Genomic DNA, 22,504 nt, shown 5'->3' with positions numbered 1-22,504 from the left:
TTGGTTTTTGAACATGACACCTTGAAATATCTCCTTCAAAAATGCTCACTCTTTTATGTCACAAATTTCCTAACCTGATATTTATATATCACATTAGGATATATAGGTATAAATACACTAAGGATAAAGGAATGTAACTATAAAGGAATTTATGGGTACAATTAATTTACACTTCAAACTCAACTTGAAATGGCAAATTTTTTTTGAACTTTGTCATAAAAAGCAAAACATGCTAAGCTGAATAAAATTTTGTTAATTGTAATGAAATTGTAAGTAAAAATACATTTCAATACAATCAGATCTCCAATATTAAACAGAAAAACAAACTGGTACTGATGTTAGCAACAGACAAATTAGATTGTATTTAACTTTTCTTCTCTTTTGAGATACTGTATTTGGGAGCCCCTATTTTGCATAGGAAAAGACAGCAGAAGGTAATTCATTTGCCATTGCTGACTTGCTCCATATGACATATAAAGGTTATCATGAAAGCTACAAAGAAGACTCCATGTTCTTTACTGCTTCTCTATATTTTGGGGTAAGTACAGACTCGAGAAATTTCTTTAGGTGTCTCCTACTATTAAGTACTGAAAGGTGAGATAACTGCTCACACAGGAGCTTACTGCAGCCTCATTTGAGTAGACACACAGAAGCAGAAGTAAAAATCATGAACATTTACAAATCTTGCCTGTGCAATTTTCAGAAAGCCCTGTGACTCATGACTGAGACTCTAAGCAGTAACAATTACCTTTAAAGAACCAATTTTTAACTATGATTCAATTAAAGTTAGTACAATGACGGTGGATAAAACATACATGAAATAATTAGTGTGGATGGTTCTTAATTTAAAGGATGTTAAACAGCTTGTAGACATCTGCTAGCAAGCTGAAATGGGTCATTCAAAATTTATCTAACTAAATTAAGGGGAAAAAATGTTTCTCCTCCCGGGTTGGCATGTCACAAGATAACTAAACCGACTTAGTAGGCTTGCCTGGGAATCCTTAGCTGTCAGTGGTGAATATGCAAAGGGCCAGCAAATTAAATCAACCTGCCAAACTGTCAATTTCAAGCCTCATGACTGCATGAAAATAGCATCACTGGAAGAAATCAAGCATTGCCTTCTTTTGGGTTTCCTGGCACCTATTCAAATACTCATGCAGTTGTGGCTAATTTTGCATGCAAATTTCAGTCAATAAACTCAGAACAAGACCTCCCAAGATATTTCAAAGGATCTGACAGTATTTTTTTTGAATACGAAATCAACAGTAGTTGAAATTCAATCTCCATTTGCTAGTGCTTTACATATGCACAGTGTCCCCTCTACAGGGCTAAGTTAATGAGAGCTGTACCTGCTTTCACTCACATCCTCCCAGCCGTCCTTACGGAAGTTCTCAAATACATTACTCATAACCTTGATGGACTGTTTGAGAAAAGCTCCATGATGTCCCAAAGAGCTCTTTTTCTTGGCTGCTTTTAATTTAACCTTGGTGCCTGTTATCTTGCAATTACATTGCCCAGAGGTTGCCGCTGCTTTGGCTTCACCCAGCAAACACGTCAGCTCCTCCACTTGACTCAGCAAATCTTCATTTTCATTTCTCAACCTGTTAGCTTCTGCCACTTGCCTCTTCAAGGAAGCAGCTTCTTTTTCCCGATCACCAATCACTATCTGAAGTTCTGCATTGTCTTTTTTTATTTCACGAATCCTCTTGAGTAGTTTTTCCAGCTCTCTTTCTCTTGTGTCTGCATCTTCCCTTTCCAATTGTAAAGATGCTTTCAAATCATTTTTCTCCTTCAGCAAGTCCTCATTTACTTCTTTCTGTTTCCTTATTGCCCTTTCAATAGTTCTACATCTTCTTTCTAGTTGTTCTACCTAGCAAAAATAATTTATGCATTCATAATGTGTTAACCTATCCAGTAGATAAAATCCCGTTCTAAAACATATTTACTATATGACAATAATATTATACTAAGCACAAGGACAAAAGCAATCTAAAGTACTTAATTTAAAAATGATTCTAACATAGTGTAGATGAATACATTTTAGCTGCAATAATACAGCTGTTGAACAAAGGGCAGATGGTAAAAGAAGTTAAAATTCCAGGCAAAGTGACACAGAAGTTTAAATATGCTAATGAACTTTCCAGATGCATCTTAAGCTTGTTACTGATTTGGTTATACATACTAATTGAATTTAAATAAACATTTTAAGAAGGAAAACTATCTTGAAATACAGGCAACTTTGCACAAGCTATCTTAATCAACATGTTCTTTCCTGTGATATAAATTTTCAAAATAAATATTAGTTTGATCTTTAAATAAATAAAAAAAAAAAGTATCATAGCAGTAGATGTCAGAAGCTCAGTACTTAAAGAATACGAAGGCTGAAGTACATTTTCTATTCATAGGAAGGAAAATACAACCCCATGTTTACGGTCTTTTCAATTACAGTTTGCAGAAGCACGTTCTACCTAAAGGGATGTGTATGTTTTGTTTCTGAAGCTCTTTGAAGACTGCACAAATTCAAAGCCATGAACAACAAGGTGATTCTCAAAGTTCTTTAGGACTATTTATCACTCAAACTAAGTCTCACAATTTCTAGAAATCAGAAGAGACTTTAATCTTAGCGATCCTAAAACAAACATTTACTCAAAAGATTTCCTCAAAAGCTTGCAAAGGCCATCAGAGTGATGTGCTCAATAATCACTTAGTCATTTTGAAGAAATATACTTATCTGTTTTTGCACAAGCTGCATCCCCATTCTTCCACTGGAGGAAATACCAGGTGCAGTACATTTTTAAGGAATTGAGAGAAAAAGACTATTTTTCAAGCAGCACATGGCTAATTCAGTTATTAATCTTGTAAATTACTGGCCAATCCTATCGCTTCATTGTGCTACAAAATTTCAAAGCACTCCTGACATCTCACAGTGTAACTAAGCGACAGGACTGGCCAGTAATTTGCAAATATCAAAAGCATATTATTTCTCAAGAAATGCTTTATGTATTTATAAAGACTTTTTAGACAACGTGTTTAACTAAAGCCTAGAAAATTATTTATGAAGTGGATATGCATGGGTACATATTATGGATATGGATATGATTCAGATAAATGAGAAATATCAATGTAGAGAGGGCAAAATCTGCTACCTAAACTATGTATGTATCTATGAATTTGATACTGAATTTATTTATAACTTCAATAGCAGACGTTCCAATACGCACACAGGTACTATGCTGTGTTCTCTGATAGAAATTCGTAGCATTCCCACAATGAATAGACTGCATCATGGTTACATAATCTTGCCAGGTGAAATGAGGAATATAAATATATTTTTTTCCAAATACTTCAACGGAATCAAGATTTATGATGAATTTCATAAATTTTCTTTTGCTCGCCACTGGTAAGCAATACTAGTACCTTTCTTCAACTATATTCCTAAACTGAGATTCTTCTATTATTATTCTTAGTTCTTTGAAGAAACCTTTTGCACTCACTAACACTTAAAGTCATGTATGACAAGTGCAAGAAAACAAACAATGAGTAGCTTCTATACTTATCCCTAAGGTACCACCATAATTCTGTATACCCATAGAGATAAAAATTATGTAGTACCTGGCAAATAAAATTATAGTTTTGAGATATAGATGATAACCAAGCATAAACTGTGTGACATTTCAGGTGGTAGCATTCAAATTATTTCAATTACTCACTCTACCTTAAGATAAATGAATGTGAGCACTTCCTATTCTGTGTGTTATTATTTTAACATGATGTTTGTCATTCAGTAATAACGAGATGACAGCCTTCATTGCCTGACCATATGGCAAGTGTTACAAGTATATGCAATCACATCATCTGCTGTAAATTACCATACTTCCTACAAGTTATTTCACAAATAAAAAATAAATAGACATACCCAAACTGACATTTGAAATTATAGATTTGTGCTTATTTGATTTAAGCATGCTTTTAAAGATTTATAAGTAATAAAACAAATATTGTTTTGCAAACTGAGAAACTAAAGGTATAATACTGTTTGAAGGATGTCTTTTCTTTGCAGCAAACAAGACATATGGTAAAATACAAGTGAGCCCTCTTAAGTGAACACCTGTTAACATACTAAACTACTTGTGTATATTATAAATGTCAATACAAACAGCAACTAGTTAAGAACATCTTGTTAGTGTATGAAGTAGAACACGTAGAATGTTGAGCAGTAAAGATTAAATACACATATTTGCTAAGCCAAAGATTAAATTTATTTTTTGAAAAGTGATAAACCCACATATTTAAAAATACTTGCAGGTGCAATGTTGTTCTAAATTTTATATAAAATAAGAAAATAATTGATCACTATTATTCATCAGTATTATTCCGTAGCAAGAGATTTGTGGAGATTAACATCCAATATCATATAAAGTTAAATAATCAGCAAAAGAACTCAGGACATTTGAACTTAGAATGGGTAAATGCTAAACACGTGCAAGATTTAGATCATTTATTAGTTTTTAACATTTTAGCTCTAACAATTCTTTTAATTTACTATGCTTATCTCTCATGATATACACACAATTAATTCAGTAGAATTAATTTTTGACATAATTTTGGAAATCCATATTTTTCAATTATAAAATGAAAATTGAGGCCTGAATGCATGGGTGCTAGCTTACATATATGACTCTTAAGTTAAAATCTAGATGTGTTTGGTGGGTTTGCTGTCTTACCTTCTGTAGCCTCTGATCTGAACTGGCTTCCACATTCTTCTTTGGAGTACTGTTCTTGTTCCCATCATCTTCACTAAGCTTAAAAAGTAACCCTACCAGAAAAAATAAATAAATAAATAAATAAATATATATATAAAAATATGTATAAATAAATACATCTCTATCAGAGAATAAATAATACACTGTGACACCTACGATAACACTAAAACAATACCTAGACATTGTAAGAAAATCCATTCTTTTGCAATTATTTATAACATGGTCTATTTCTTGACAAGCCTTTTGGTCAGTTTCTAAAGAGTGACCTCTTTTCAAAGTGCTCTGTCACATAATTATGAATCTTTGCAGCATCACAGTATTTTTTTATTTTTTTTTTTAAGAGTACAACCTTTTCAAAGGTACAATAGATCTGTAGGTTAAAGACGCTGTACTTTCATTCCCATTTTTATTCTTTTATAGACTATTCCCTCTATGCCTTAAAAGCAGAATTCATTGCCTTTTTATCTACACAGTCGCTATGAGTTTTGTTCTCTAGGTCTTGTCCCCTGCTAGGAGGATCAGAGTGATTGGTGAACAAAGCAAACAGTAACAGAATTAGGATGGATGAAAACTTTAAACTCCTTTTTTGATAAGTGAAAGATCATGTACTTCACCAGATAAATCACACAAATCATTGGACTGTAATGCTGTGAATTCATAACAATTAGAAATTGATAGAAGTAATGAGAATAAAATTTACTCTATGCATCGCTCTCAGATATAGCTATGTACTTTAGGTACTAAAAATCCCACTAAAAGAATAATTTAAGAATTAATTATTCAACAGCATGGTAAGAAAAAGTTTGCTGGTACTTATATACAATAAATCAGAAGTAAAATATACTGCATTTAGATTTTGCTTAAAAGCTTACCATTCACAAATTTCTCACTACTTACAGAAAAAAAGCAATTATACATCTCAGAAGGAGTTTTTTCTTAGAATATTAAAGATATTCAAGAACAACAACAACAAAAAAATTAATTCAACACTATAAAAAGAACACAATATTCACATTTCTTTTCTTCCCCAAAATTATTTTGAAGAATTAATCTTAAGGGATAAATATCTGTGTCATACAGTGAAAGTCTGCTTTAGAAGTATCATTTCAAACTACAAGCAGACACTGCAGGTCACTTAAAAACTTTTGATTTATAAACAAAGCAAGTGTAGAAGAAAACAGTGTTACTCTCTGTAGATTCACAATCCTCTTGATATAAACAGTGACTAACAAGTTTGTTAGAGTGAATTAGACCTTTCTTTTGTCTTTGGAACATGTCATGGCCAATTAATACTTCTGTATTCATGAAATAAATGGAGCACTATTCTAAAGATAATAAAAGCTGAAAAAGGTAAAACTACGCATCTGGGGAATATGTACCTTTACCTTGATATTAATATGTTAGTTCCCATGTTATTTCAGACTACAGTCCCCCAGCACAGTGGTACTGCATACATTTACAACATTCTCTAAGTAACACACAAAGATAATATGAACATGCTTTTCATCTTTTTCTAAATATTCACTCATTTGAATGTCTGTTGCAGCTTTTATATCAGCATTTACTGTAATTCACTGAAAAGAAAAATTATTTCCCACAGTCAAAGAAACTGATCAAAGCACACAAGGTGTTACGTTTATTATGTGGATATATTAAAATACAATTTACAAAACTATCTATAAATAAACATATGATATGCATGAGAATAAAGATGACTACTGCAGAACGGACAGAAAAATCTGCACATGTTCAGTTTTACCATGGAAGTCGAAAGCAAAATACATTAAAGAAAAGGCAAATGTCACTGTAGCATAACCCCTTCTATCAAGGAGAAAATAAATGGCCTACACAGCCTTCTTCTCTCCCTCCTCTCCTTCTAATTGATACATATTTGTTCACAGGAATTGGTTAGGGAGGCAATGAAACAGTATTAGCTATAACTGTGTGTCTATCTAAAACAGCAGACAGATTCATCACATCAATCTATTCAGCAACACATGGGATCTACCCACCATTCTCCTACATTAAAAATTCCAAGTTATCCTCAAGGAAGACTCGTAAGTCATAAAACCCACAATCTTCAGTCACTAAATTACGATGGCCTTATGTAAGTAAACATATCCCACTGAGAAAACACAGTTAACTGCCAGCTTTGGAACATAACACTTAGCTTCTAATTAATAGCCACAAAATCTGATTATCAGGTAGTTTGACACTGCTGACAAATGGTATCTGAACTGTGATACTACTCTCCCTACTAATATTTGTGTAAATACTTTTTACAGAGAAAAAAAAAAGTCCACTAAAAAAAAACAATAAATAGTGGCATGTAAGTTGTTCCAGAAGTAATGCCACCTATTTATTTCCATGGAAATTACAACAGCAGAATAACACTATTTGATAAAACAAATGTATAGCTACAAAGCACCACTATTAGCTATGTATATTCACCAGCAATGAACAAGAGCCCGCATGCCATGCTCATAAAAATCTACATCAGTGGAGGTGATGTATTCTTTCACAGCTGCTATGAAGGCACTGTATCTAGGAAAATGTGCTCCACAGTCTTCAAACTGCTATGGGGCATGGCATTATGCTGCAACAAAAAGATGTTCTTTGGCCTGACTCTGTAACTTTAAGCCTCCAGCTTAGTCACTGTCAGGATGTTTGGTCAGAGATGATGTTTGTCTGGGTTCCAGGAAATCCAGAAGGACCATCCCTTTCTTATCCATAAAGAAAGTGCACATCACTTTACCCACTAAGGACAGTGTCCCCAAATTTTTCTTCCATGAAGAATTCACTTGTCGCCACTCCACAGATGGTCATTTTGGCTCCAGTTTGTAGTGGTGACACCACACCTCATTGCTGATGATGTGATGTAGGGAACTGTCACCTTCTGACTCGTACTGGTTCAATAGCTCCTGGCAAACTTGCATATAGTGTACTTTACATTTCTATATGAGCATTCCTGGGATCCACCTGGTGCACACTTGGTGATATTCCAACATTTCCACCATTGTTTCCAACACAATGAAGCCAATATTCAGCTCCAGACACAGTTTGCTTGTTGTAATGTACCTGTTCACATCAATGAGTTGATTGAGATTCATTTTTTTGTATGACTATCAGCACAGCTGTCCAGAACATGGCTGCCACCTCTGCTGAAAGACACCACTGTGTTCACATCCACTGTTTGGTCTCCATAAACATTCAGCAAGCATTGATGAATGTCACTGGACATCATATTTTCCTTATGGAGGAAACTAATAACATACCATTGCTTCACATGCACTTCAACATCAGCTGTCATTCTGTCAGACTGCCCTTCTGCAGCCCCCCTACAGATAAAAGGTGCCATGGTGTAGAAAGCCATTGTTTTACTGATTGCAGTACTAATCTCCCATGTTCTCAATAATGTTTAAGTAGAAAAAAAAGGTGGAAAGGACCACTGAACACCAGAAGAGCAGGCCATTCACACTAATGAACTGGTGACATGACATATTCAGAGGGACTCCAAAATGCCAGAAGCCTTCAAACTGCCTCAGAAGAAACAGAGGGACTTACCACTTACTTTAATCAGGTGCTTCATATTTTTATGAATAGGATTAGATGGACTCTTTTACCAGCTTTTGGAGAAAGAGACATAAGTTTCTGACAACACATTGTTTATATTCAGGCAAATATAATTACATGAACAGTGAGGTAAATGTGGATTTTTTTCATTCTAAACAATAATTCATGCTAGCAAAATGCCTTAGACAACTGAGTTAGAACAGACAAAATTAAGAATGGTAAGAACAGTTTCCTTTTTACCTGACCTTCTTTACCTTTGTCTCCTAGTTAGAGAAAAATGGGGAATAGTTTAAACTAAAAGACAGTAGATTTAGATTAAATGTTAGGAAGAAATTCTTTATTATTTTGAGAGTAGAGAGGCACTGGGACATACTGAACAGAGAAGCTGTGGATTCCCTATCTCCAGAGGTGTTCAAGGCCCCAGCAGCCTGACCTATTACTTGGCAACTCAGTCCATAGCAGAGAGTTGGAACTATAAGTTCTTTAAGGTTCCTTCCAGTGAAGCCATTCTGTGATGATTCTATAGATCCATGAAAAATGGTACAGAATAGGAATAAGGATACCTAGCACTTCCTTCTGACAAACACAACCAGTATCTATTTAAGTCAGACAATAGTGCCTAATTTTTTTAATCCAGAGAAGCTCCATTGTTTTTCCAGAATCTATCCCTGGATCTTAAAATGCCTGGTGGACACAGGTATCTACAACGGAGAAAACTAATTCCAACATATTTCATAAGCTGAGTAATTTATTGCCAGGTTTATCACAGAATGATAGAATGGCTTGGGTTGAAAAGGACCACAATGACCATCTAATTTCAACCCCCCTGCTATGTGCAGGATCACCAATCACTAGACCAGGCTGCCCAGAGCCACATCCAGCCTGACCTTGAATGCCTCCAGGGATGGGGCATCCACAACCTTCTTGGGCAACCTGCTCCAGTGCTTCACCACCCTCTGTGTGAAAAATTTCCTCCTAATATCTAACCTAAATCTCCCCCATCTCAGTTTAAGACCATTCCTGCATGTCCTATCACTATAGGACCCGAGTAGGAAAAAAAAGTAGGACCCGAGGAAATGGCCAGAAGTTGTACCAGAGAAGGTTTAGTTTGAACATTAGGAGAAACTTTTTCTCTCAGTGAGTGGTCAGGCACTGGAATGGCTGCCCAGGGAGGTGGTGGAGTCACTGTCCCTGGCAGTGTTCAAGAGGCTCCTGGATGAGGAGCTACGTGATATGGTTTAGTAGCTTGTGGTACTGGGAATGGGAGGGTGGTTGGACTAGATGATCTTGCAGGTCGTTTCCAACCTTGTGATTCTATGATTCTATGATTCTATCCACACTCGTAAACAGCTGTTTCCCCTCGTGTTTATAAGCTCCCTTCAAGTACTGGAAGGCCACAGTGAGGTCTCCCTGGAGCCTTCTCTTCTGCAAGCTAAACAATCCCTCAAGCTTTCTTCGTAGGAGAGGTGCTCCAGCCCTCTGATCATCTCAGTGGCCCTCCTCTGGACCCACTCCAAGAGCTCTACATCCTTCCTGTCCTGGGGGCCCCAGGCCTGGACACAGTCCTCCAGATGGGGCCTCACAAGAGCTGAGTAGAGGGGGACAATCACCACCCTTTCCCTGCTGGCCACCCCTTTGTTAATGCAGCTCAGAACACAGTTGGCCTTCTGGGTTTCATTTCAGAAATGAAAATGTACTTGGCTAGGAAGTTAAAAACTGTATTCAGATCACATCAAATTTTGTCTCTCAGTAAATGCCAGATAACAGATCAAAGGTTTTACTTTTATTTGGGAAAGGACTTAAATACTATTTTAGGGCAAAGGGTGCACATACCTTTGTAACTCATGAGCCAGAATTACTCAAAAGCTCTCAATTACATCCATAGATAGCCATCAATCCTCAGTCTTTTTTAATATATTCTTCCAGAAAATATCAGCCAGCTCATGAAAGTGTCTGTAGCACTGAAACATCCTAGCATTTGCAAGTGGATAAATAAGAAAACTACTTTTCACAGACTGAATAGTACTTTTTTATACCTCAAATGGTAAAAGCTTGAAAATGGCTGGAATCAGTTCAGCCGTACATGCTAAAAAAAGTATTGCCTAATGCATATTGTCAGACTCGATTTTCTAACTTGGAAAAAAAAAAAAAAAAACCACCAACCCTGTTCATCTAAATAATACCTGTCACAACACATGCTGGAAGACCTATCTAAAATTTTTGTAAAGTAATTCACTAGGAACTGAACAGTTTTTCTCAGTTCTAATTCTAAAACAACGACTGTACCAGTAACCAAACCAGAACTGTGTACCCATTAGTCCATTTATAAAAAGAATATATTTTCATTTATAATATTAATGAAAAATGGGGGAAAAAAAAAAAAAGACTAGATGTTACAGTATCAAACATGTAAAGAGCTGGCATTGTCACAGATCTGACTGTTTTATTGAAAACACAAGGTTAGTGTTCAGCAGACTCTTGACTTTTTTCCACTGCTGGTTGCCTTTCCACTTCTCTCTATGCAAAGAATGACTACATTGGCAAAAATAAAGAACTGCTTTTAAAAGTTGGTATTTTAAACCTTTGCTAGTTTTCTTCAGCTTTGTATGTGACTGTGACAGTAAAACATAAGAAGTAACACAAAAGGAAACAATGATGTTCCAACTTCAGCAGATGGAGATTTCCATTATTTTTTTGTATCATAAAGCAAACTAAAGGAAAAAAAACATTCAGTTTTTCACTCAAGTGGTCAACGTTACCACATGAAATGAAACAGACTAACAGCAGAAAAATGAGATACAGAATGATAAGGCTTTGTTGCCAAAACATGGTTCTTTAGCAGAATACTTCTACTGCTCTTGCAGAATATTGCACACAAGGACTTCCCCACAGATTTGGCAACCAGATGGACTGTGGATTACTTCAAGAACAGCAAATAACTTACAGAATCAGAGTGATAGAGGAAATGATAATATATTACCTATCTTCACAGAACCATCAACTATTGTACAGACTGCAAAGATATAAAAGAAGGTATCCATGATGAACTCTTACAAGAGATCCAACATTTTGATTTCCTTTTGAATCCACAAGCTTTGAGAGATAGCTATTATAAAAAGAAGTCTGAATGAGCATGAAATTTCTGTATCACTGTATTTCAGAACATCAATAGCAGTTCATATTCTGGAGAAAACCACAAATGCATAAGCATGTTTTAGATGTTATACACATACAAATATAAACATATTTTAAACAGAAAATATAAATTTCTTATGTAGATTTTACACATCAAAATTTCAACTTTTTTGACAATAAAAATTGTCCTTGATTTCACAGACATGCACTGAACTTCAGGAGAAACAGCTTTGAAACAAAATTTGTGGCCTTATGCTTACAAAATATATATTCAAGAATAAATTACCATTTGGAGACAAAATAACTTTAAAACCAGTATTTCTCTTAGGGTGTGTACACACTTAAAACACAATACCTTCTCTCTTGTTTTAAACATAGCTGAACTGCTGTACTGTAAACTTACCCACAGACTGGTGTACTTTCATCTGATCTAATTCCTCTTCAAGACTCAGTCTTCAAAAGAGTAAATTAAAAAAAAAAAAAAAAAGAAAGAAAGTAAGAACCATAAATCAACCATAAATGTTTGCTGTTAATCAAAATTAATATTATTTTAATTAATTACATTAATTAATCAATATATTGTCAGGAATAAGTTGTCAGTCCTCAGAAATTCATTAAATAATTTATTAAGAGCAGATTCCAAAGATAAAGAGTTACTGGTACAAGAGCTGATTAAAACTTACAGAAATAAATTTATAAAATTCAGATAAAATTTTGGTGGTAACATACACCAAGTTTCAGCTAGTCCTTTTTAGGTAATGAAACGATAACAACGATAAAGTTATAATGCTAAAGTTTCAAAGTAAAATTGAGAAATGCTAAATTAATTACATTACTTCCTGTTGGCTCATTTATACACGCGTTTTCTGATACAATCTCTGATTTTACAGTTACAGGCTATTTCAACAATAACATTCCGCCCATTTTAGGTCAGGATACAACACCACATACAATGAGAGAGAGCAGCCATTTAAGATGCAGATTTAAAAAATAACCTCATTCAGTACATATAACATTCTTCCAGTTTTGCTCTGAAGGCTGGACTGCCAATCCCCTAGCAGCCTATTCTGGTGTACTAACAATAGCAGCAACTAAATGCTTCACAAGAGATTTATTTTCTTTTCAAAACCCTCTGAGGTGAGACAACAGAAAATCAGGACAAAATATCTGCTAACTTAAGGAAAGGGTTATGCACAGTTCTTTGAAGCACTCTGTATGTTTAGCACTTCTCTCAGCTGCAGATCTAAATATTGCAATTCATACCCCATAGTCTCACGTGGAGACTATGAAAAACTTTTCACAAAGAAAACAAGAAACATATGAAAAGCTAAGGTAACTTGCTTTGCACACAACTCCAGCTACTTTCAGGACCACCCAGCTTCATGGACTGACTTTCTTTGCTCTTCTTTCATTTTCCATGCCTCAGTCATCATTAACTTCTATTACACAAATTACAATGGCCTTTACCACTATCTGTTACTCATATCACGTCCATTTCCTGCACCAAATGGCAAGCTGCTCACTTGAAAAAAAAACACAAACATTTGCTAATTGTGTGTTTAAATACTATATTCAAAATTATATGAATGCAAGGGAGTGAATTAGGATTATCTTAGAATCCTCACTGCCTATAGCTCTACCTTCCAAGCACGTTAGTTTTCATCTTCAAAAACACATTTGAATGAACACATTTATACACATATGAACAGACATATCCATGCATCCCTTCTACATGCTAGTCAAGTGGCAAGTACACGATTTTTATAAAGAATTAATAAACACAAAAACTTCCAAAGTGATGGAAGATGTGGAAGCAAAAAAAATAATAAGTAAAAAGTAAAGGAGTAGGTTTCTTCAGTCACTTGCAAATTTGTCTGTGAAATACACTTCAACTGAAGGCAGGCTCTACCTCGACTGGAAATACTTCAGCTAGGGTAGACAAGAAGTTACAATGTGTCATACAGGATCCAAGTCAACTTAAGTCTTGAATAAATTTTAGAAATTTCCAAGCGAATCATACCAGTGCTGGATCCATTCTGTACCAAACCTTTATGTACAGAAGACGCAAAAGCAGATGTTACTTCAAGAAAGTGCACAAGCCTGTTTCTGCAGTCCTGTTTTTTCATCCTCAAAGTGGCATCTAAACACCTCCCTTTCCACTCCTGTAATTTATTCCCTGCTGCTAGAAGGATCTTTCCTCCAATCCTACAGAAATGGGATTTATTTATAACCTTTCATGTGGAGCCTTGAAAAAGATCTGCCAAAGGCATTTTGAAAATACAGGTTAGATTCTACCCACATGGTTACTGGAATAGTCTGCAATTCCAGCAGGTTAATGACGCAGAATTTCCCTTTACAGAAGCCACACTGATTACTTCCAAAAAAACCTGAGTTTACCTGTTTCCGTGTTCATTGATATCTCTCCCTCTCCTTCTTCCCCTGCCCCTTTTTTTTTTTTTTTTTTTTTTTTTTTTTTTTGTAAAGACAATACTGCCATATTCTAATGTATGGAAGCAGCCAGTCTTACTGGTCTGGAGCTCCCTCTGGAGCTCTTTTTGCAGATGGGAGTTAACAGTGGCAACCTGCCAGTCCACTATCACAGTAGCTGTTTATGAGGTTACAGTTCAGTAATTTCATACTTGAGCTTGGGTGTGAAGATATTAACATCAAAATACTAGCAACTGTTTTACTTCCTTGGCTTTATTATTGCCGTGCAGTTACTTCAAAAAAAATCTAACACATCTGATCTATCTGCTGTGAGGAACACAGCAATGGTTGACATCTTCAGCAGGGAAGGCTGCAAAGATTCACTGAGCTGTTCTTTAATAGCCTTGTAATCTCAGTGTATCCTTTTACAGTTACCATTAAGCAAATCTACAAGCTTCCTAATTGGCTTATTTTTCACATCATTTAAGGAAATTATACTAGCACAGCTTAAGCGTCCTTTAAAAATTATTCTTCAGTTAGCTTCTTCAGCCTTCTCATCTTTGAGACTGCATTTGAACAGCCACTGTTTATTGGCCTTCCTGCTCTCACCAAAGCAAGCTTAAGCTTCAAATGCTGGCTTTTTATCTTAAAGGTCAAATATTCTTAAGACTGCTATGTTTTCGAATTTTATTTTACGTTTTAAGTTGCAGTACACATTCTTGTTGGGCTTTTAATTCAGTATTTTTCTCACTGCCCATGAGAATAAGATGGCAGCAGGCAACATGCTCCAGATTGGCCAGGCCCTTAAGACAGTCTCCCATCGCCTTACTGCCAAACAACTGAGATCTGGTGGTGAAAAGTACATGAAGGGGCTGGAAAACTGCCAGGCTCAAAGGGTGATGATCCTTGCTGTGAAGTCTAACCGACAGCCAGCAATTAAAGACAACACTATCATGAATCCACACCAGAGCTCCTAAATATTTTTATCAACAACTGAAATACAGGTAAGGGTGCCACTTGGCAAGTACACAGACAGTATAAAACTGAAGGCAGCAACTGATACAACGGAGGACTGGTCTGCTGCTCAGGAAGATGGCAATAGGCAGAGAAAACAGGCTGACGACACTCACAAAAGCCAAAGTCCTGTCAGAACAACTCTATGCATGAGGGCAGCCTAGAAGACAACTAGCTGTAAAGCAGCTTTGCAGAAAAAGTGGGGTCCTCCAGCACAATGAGCTGAACATAAGTTGAGTAGTCTTTGTGACATCTTCCTAGCACATCTTACTTATTACCAGAGTATAGGACTTCTATCCAAAAACATTACACAGTGCTGCCATTTTCCTGTAATAGTTGCACAGTACCACACCTAAAAAATCCTTTTTATACCCTATCACTCTCTAACCATGTACTCCTACTCTCCCACTGCTGCAAAGCTAGTGTCTGGGCAATGCTTTATTCCAGAGATCACCTTTGTTCCTCCAGGTCTCAAAGTTATGATGTCAGAATTTCAATCTGATGTGAAGTAGTCTAGGTCCAAATCTTATTTTTTTGGCATCTAGCAATGGCACAGAAGTATCTGTATATAATTTCTCCATTACGTTGCTTTGTATGCCAGTCAACTAGTGGTACTGACAACATTTTAGAAGAGATTTCCTTTTCTTTTGTTTACCATTACCAGCACCAGCTTCCTTCTTTCACAAAAGAGTCCATGTACTACAGACATATTCATGGTCCAAATGGACATGGGGGCAAAAAATAGATTGCAGATCTCATTACTTCATGGGTCCCTCTAACAGAATATATTCCTTCTTAGAAACAGTATGTTCTCTTTTACTGGACTTAAGTTCTTCACAGCAGCACATAACAGAAAATGCCTTCTGTGCCAGTAGCCACAAATGTTTTGCTAAAACTAACTGGATAAACTGTCTCCTACAGGTGCAGGAAAACTGCTGCTCACTTACAAACTTACTTTTTTGAAAATCTAGGTAAATTTATGTAAGTATAGTTCCAGCTTTTGAACTATCTCTCATTCTATCTCATCACTAATAGTTAATGAATTGGTTTGTTGGCTTGTTTTTTCTAATCTCTGAACTGTTACAATTGTTTGTTCATAAAATTTTTAGGTCTGTAATGTGGAAACTATTCCAATCCAGGGCAACAAAGTTGACAAACTTATAATTAAGTTACCTGAGAACATATTCTACACTGCTTTTCACTCAATCTTTTCTTTCTTAAAAGTAAACATGACATGGCAACCTTCAAGCCTTTTTTCCTACAAAACTTTTAAGGCAAATACAGTACTAACACAGAAAATTAAATAATAATCTGTCTGGACTCATACTGCACGCATTTTACAAAAGCAGAATATGAAAGAGAAATACAAAAATAATTGTGTTTTTTTAACATGACTATATCAATATTGCCATAAGTGCTTCTATATTTCAAGGCAAAAAAAAAAAAAACAGAGCAACAAATGCAATGTGAAGAACCAGATACAGAAGCACGTAGCCGTTCCTTGCTGTCCTTGCTGTTTGTTCCCAGCCGAGGAGTAGAGTATGCTCTTATACACTTGAATGTGACATGCTATTCTAGCTAGAACTTGTTAAAAAAAAAAATCTATACTGCATTATAACAAATATCTAGTTCAGTCGCCTACAATCCACAGCAGAAGTACCACAGCCTCTGTATTTCGTCAAAAGAGAGAAGAAAAAAGTGGAAAGATAAAATCTGGTCTTCTTGAAGAGTGCAATTTATTTCAGAGATGGTCTGATTTTTGCTTTCCCATAGAACAAGTAAATATGATCAGAAGCATCAAAGAAGCGTCTAAGTAAGAAACTTCCTGAGAAACAAGAGGATGTTGGAGGAAGTTAAGGTAACTAAGTCATATAACACTGCTGAAGTATAATGTAATGCTAGAATAAATGACTCAACTTGGAAAAACAATAGGAAGGTGTTGCTTTCCAGCCTCCCATTTACACCTTCTCTTCATTTGAACAAGATACTTTTAGTTCCTGTCTAACAAAATTTACAGCTGGGATTTGAAAAGCAAGTACATTTTCTTAAAACTGTACTTGTCAAGACAAAACAGATCTTCATTCATGCTTTGGCTGATTCAGTGCTCCATCACACAGATGCCAACCTAATACACATGAACTGACACTTTTACCAAACATTGCCTTCCTCTTCAAAATTTCTTTCAAACAGGTAAGCATTCATGCACACATTTCCCCAAAAGTGGGACTGCTTTTAACTGACCACATCTAGCACAACCTCCTAAATGAACCACAGACATCTCTTAGGAAGTAGGTTATGTAGTTGAAGAGAACTGTGATCCAATGCATGAATGCCTGTGATATAAGTGTTAAAGAGGGATTAATCTGTTTAAAGGATCAGAAATAATCTCGAATAAGTGATGTATGGTAACACAGAGTACTAACCTACTAGAATCTGAGAATCAGAGCAGCAGCAGAGAGTGAATAACATCTTCCAATCCTGCTTCAGAAGACAAAGCTAATAATTTGCTGCAATTATTTTGAGCATATACTCACTGCCTTACTACAGTTTTTTTCATGGTCAGTTTCAATTACCACATACAATAATGGAAAGAAGAGATGCTTTAGGTTTTGATACTAACTGAAAAGGGATTTTTTTGGTGCATCGAAAAACCTGTGATTGATTTAGCTCCTGTTGAGGAAAGACATCATGTTTATGTTATCTGAAAAGTTCCAAGACATAAGCTAAAGCTAAGAGATGGAATCTCTGAAGATATTTCTACAGAGCAAAGGTAATTTCTCTGTACAGTGTTTCCTCCTGATTTTAGTCCTGAGGCACAGATATTGAAATGAAGTCTTTGCATATTATTAGTACATGTCTCCTACGTCTTTTGATAGTAGAAATTCTAGGAGTTAGAAGTAGGTAATTTTGAAGATTATGTATATTTTAGATGTCTTATATTAATCCCCACAGAACTGCTCTTCTAGCAATTTTTTTTAGGATTGATCAACATTTTTCTAGTTTTGCAATTATATCTTACTACAAGCTAAACATTAAAAAAAAAAAAAAAAGCACATTTTGAAATTTTTGAATGGTATCAAATTATTTTTTTACTCGAAACCAGTGTCTAAAAAAAAATTCAACTCTGTGAATTAGGTTTATTACCTTTCTTGTTTCAGATTATAATACTTGGTGGCATAAATACTATAGTGTATGTCCCAAAATGTTCTACGATTTTATAAAAAAAATAAAAAATTAAAAAAAAAATAAAAAAAAAAAAAGAAAAGGTCTATAGAAAAATCTGACTCAGAAAGAAATGATTGAGACTCTAAATCAAATACATACAGCAATGGAAAAGGATAGCCTGTGATAACTCTAATAGGAAAACAAAAAGCTTTTATTTTTATTTTATTTTATTTTACTTTTGTTCTGTTGACTCAAAAGATGAACCCTTGAACTACACTTCAAGAAAGAATGATGGGATTTGAATACAGTGGAAATATGTAGGTCAAGAAGAAAAACAAACTTGAGTGTTAGTATAAATTCATGATATATTCAGAGCTTAGGACCCTTTATGTTGACAAAGTCAAAGGCTACTATTCCATTTCAAAGCTTCTGTCACACATGCTATCTTTTCATCCTATTATCTAGTTTAGCTTTAAAAAGAGTAGTTCCAAGGATATAATTTCAAACAATAGGGAGATAAAACCTTTGTGCAACTGTTCATCAAATACTGTGAAGCTCTCCGACAAGTTATGCAATGTTTTATATTGATACAAACTGAAACCTTATAGGGCATTCAAACTCCAGAATTCCATAACTAAGCACTTCAGCATTAATAAATTGATTGATAAAAACTAAAAATAGAAATAAAAGCAAAGTAAATTTTGATGCATTTTAAAAGCAACAAAAAATGGGTAAGAACTGTCTCTGAAATTTTGCATAAAACATCTCCAGTTATATGAAAAACCTTAGGCAAAGAAGATTCACTATGAGGAATATCTATCAGCAATCTGGGGGAAAAGAAAATAAGCAACGACTCAATTACACTTTATAAAGATTCATCACACTCCAAGTCTAAATTCGTATCTGCAATAATAATGATATCACAGCCATTACTAAAAGCTTACAGAGCTGAAACCCTACTCGTCACTTCGCTTGTATCTGTAGTCAGTATTTAAATACATTCACTTAAATCAGTTTGGATTGCTCTTTATACGCTTATTTATGAAAAGGTTTAAGAATTTTTCAAAAGATAGCAAACAATTATTTTTCTGATAGCAAAGGGAAACTCATCATAAATAGTTTCTGGAACAGAGACTAGCTTAGTTCATAAATGTTTCTGGAATACTACTGAAACTGTAACTGAAAAATTTACTGTGGAAACTTAAAAGCAAATCCCTACCAACTTTGCTGATAATTAACATTATATAGCTATTAGTGGATTATAAAACTGTAATTTCTAATTTTAAGAACAAATGCATTATTTTAATACAAAGCCATTATTATGTAAACTGAAAGAAGTCTATTCAGCTCCCAGACAGGGTTTTTGTTTCTAGCTCAATTCTTAACGATGGACAAAAAAAAAAAAACAGACTAGCTTTGCAATGTGCTTGTAACAGTAATAAAATCTGTGGAACAAACAAACAAACAAACAAAAAAAATATCAGAATTTATGACTCCTTTCAGAAAAATAAGTTGCTCTTATTTATACTCACTCGTGCTTTCCAGCAGCTTCCCAAGTTCAAATGATACCACATTAGATGGCAGAAAAGTGACTTAAGGCCATACAAAGCCTAGAATATGCAGTACTGATTTTTATCCTTAAGCAGAACTGGAATCGTCTCATGGACTTCAGCCTCCTGCTCAGTGATAAATATTTTCTCATCTGATTTCAAAACAAGTCAAAATCTCCAAGCAAGCTTCCACAATACAAGCTACTCCAAAATACTTCCTAGATTTCCTGGTTGACAAGAAACAGTTGAGATGCTGAAAAGTGTTCCAAACTATATGATCAGGGTACAACTTTGAATTTCTTCCTAGCTAAGAAGTCTACAAGAAGTACTTGAATTAGCAGGAATCAGCACCTGAACACAGCAAGAATCTGCTGGCTCTTCCGAGAAGTCTGCCAGTATTTTCTAACATAGCAGAATGAAGCCGCATGTCTTTGTTTATACTCCGTGAGATAATATTGATGCATTTGTAACATCCTGAGAACAACCTCAACGTGTTTTGTTTATTATTAATAACCTCATGAAAGTCATTCTTCTCCTTCATATCATACAAAAGGCACCAAGAGGAGCAGGAAGCAGTATCCTGTTCTAGATACCGATTCTTTATTTATGTCTTCCAATTATGATCGTGCCACAGCCACACTTGGTAATACTCAAACAAGGATCAGTAAGAAACTGAGGGAGTTCAAATCTATCTAGCTAGTAGTTTATGTTGGTGTTCCATACATTTCTAAAGGTACTGACCTTGACCTGGAATTATAGCATAATCTCTTCCCATGCTGTACAATATTCAGAATTCTATTTTATTTTGGTATAATCCTTTTGGTTATTCCTTCTTTATAAAGTTATTTTAATAATACTCAAATACATACCTATTTGGAATTTAGAAAGAGGAAGCATAATAAAAAGTATTCTAGAGGAGCAGTTTCACCAAAGGAATTACTTCTGATTTCTTTCAGATTATAGCTATGCATCAGCAAGAAATTGTCTAAAACAGTTGCTTACTTATCAAGTTACTGGAATAGGCGAAATACTCATACCATCTGCATATAAGCAAGGCTTTTGCAAAATATACCTTCTTGCTAGAACAAAATTTCCTAGTACTCATCATTTTTAATCGTCAGCGGTTCTAAAGATACCATCAGGAGCCCTCACACAGCTCCAGATTGAATGCACACATAACACATGCGCACTTGTGACTCACGGCATTAAAGGAAATTTAGAAAGACAGACTGAACTACAGCACAGACTTTCTGCCTACACTTATCAGTTTATGTAGCTCCTTCCTTTCAGAGTTGCTGACCCTAGGCTAGCCCACTGCCAGAGTTAGTCCTCTATCAAACCACTGCCTCAAGAGGAATGCACACCCCGTAAGCTGGCCACTGTTCATCAGCAGCTTTCAGCATTCACAGGCAAGGCCAGAAGGAGACTCCTGCACTCCTCTGCATACAGATAAAAGTAATTAAAAGAGCAGGCTCAGGTTGGCTAAAATAAACATCCAAATAAACAAAAAGACTTCTTTCTGTTCGTCCCAGGGAATTTTATCTGGAAAATAAAACCAAGCAGAGAATCTCATTTCTAATAGAGAAAAACATGCAAGAAGGTATAACCCACTGAGGAAACAGACTCTTTCTCAAAGATTACAAGTTGTAAAACTGCAGTGGGATGACTCTTCAGAGAAATAAGCAGAATCCAAGCAACAATCTCCTAATGCACACCATTGCTGGTGTGGACAGAAATTAGGGATTGGTCCAGGAGCTGCTGCAGTTAGAAAAGCCTTCCTCACAATTCAAAAGGTAGCCATTGCCTTTTCAGATGCTCTCCTCCAGAGAAATGGAAGTATGTTAAAGATAGAAAGGCCAAATTAAGAAGCAAATCAAACAACAACAAAAAAGACTACTAAGCAAATTTTGAAAACTTGTTGAACTTGTTACCATGGTCCTTTAATGGAGACATTTTTAGAGATACCGAGTCAATATATGGTCTTGATTTTTTTCTTGTTGTTTGCTTGTTTGTTTGTTTGTTTTCTTGTTTGTTTTGTTACAGAAAGCTTACATCAAATCCTCAAAAGTAAAATGGGACAGCAGAAAAAGCTCTCTTGCTATTTTCCTCCCCCACAAAAAAGAGAGGAGCTTAAGACAGCAGATCAACATGGAGAGGTCTTCTAAGTAAGTAAAATTAAATTGTTATTTCTGTCCATGAGTATTCAGAGTGGTAAAAATTTCACCCTGTACAATCTGAGTAAAATTCACATGCACCAACAGAGTTTTCTACTGAGCCCATATTGAAAACGCAGGAAAAGGCTCTGGTAAACTGAAGTGAGGAATTTGGTATGCAATACTGCAATTTTTTTAATAATTATTTTCATTTTTCATTGTGTAGAGTCTTGAGAATGAAACCAGGCAGAAACTTTTACATTGTGTAATCTTACTCTGACATCTGAGTAGGGCTGAAATTCTTCACTTTGCTCCTACAGGATTATGATTCAAGAACATTTGCCTGCAGTGAGGGTACAATATGCTCTTTTCATGGGGCTGTATATTTATGTGTCAACTGACAGCCTTGGGAGGTGAGAGTAAACCTTGGAGCAGGTGTTTGATCTAGACTGTGTGAGAGAACAAAAACCATTACATATGTCTAGGGATAATGCTGCCAAAAGAAAATAAAGCAAAAAATACTAGCATCACTTACATTTTGTGAACATTCAAACCATACAAATGATTTACTGGAATTTTTCACAGGAAGAAAATTGTAAACTTAAGCTTATAAGAGACTACAACGAAACCTGCAGTTTTAATTAACCAACAAAATGAAGTATTTTGCTATACCTTGTCTGTGAGCTTAGTTTACACACTCACTCCCCAGTATATGTCTTTATCA

At 35.3% G+C, this 22,504-nt stretch overlaps 1 protein-coding gene across 6 annotated transcripts in view; it reads right to left on the bottom strand.

The window, feature by feature from the left end:
* Positions 1-22,504, bottom strand: part of CNTLN (centlein) — a 185,955-nt gene that overhangs the window by 63,617 nt on the left and 99,834 nt on the right. For all 6 annotated transcript variants that reach the window (XM_048931533.1, XM_048931532.1, XM_048931534.1 and 3 more), the window contains 3 exons: positions 11,875-11,924; positions 4,725-4,816; positions 1,350-1,870 (listed from right to left, as the gene is read on the bottom strand). In XM_048931533.1, coding sequence (XP_048787490.1) covers positions 1,350-1,870; positions 4,725-4,816; positions 11,875-11,924 — 663 coding nt within the window. The remainder of the gene's footprint in view (positions 1-1,349; positions 1,871-4,724; positions 4,817-11,874; positions 11,925-22,504) is intronic.

Source organism: Lagopus muta, chromosome Z, assembly GCF_023343835.1.
Source record: "Lagopus muta isolate bLagMut1 chromosome Z, bLagMut1 primary, whole genome shotgun sequence".
Lineage (NCBI taxonomy): Eukaryota > Metazoa > Chordata > Aves > Galliformes > Phasianidae > Lagopus > Lagopus muta.
Note: the sequence above shows the minus strand (reverse complement) of the source record. Positions and strands in the feature narration are given on the sequence as shown.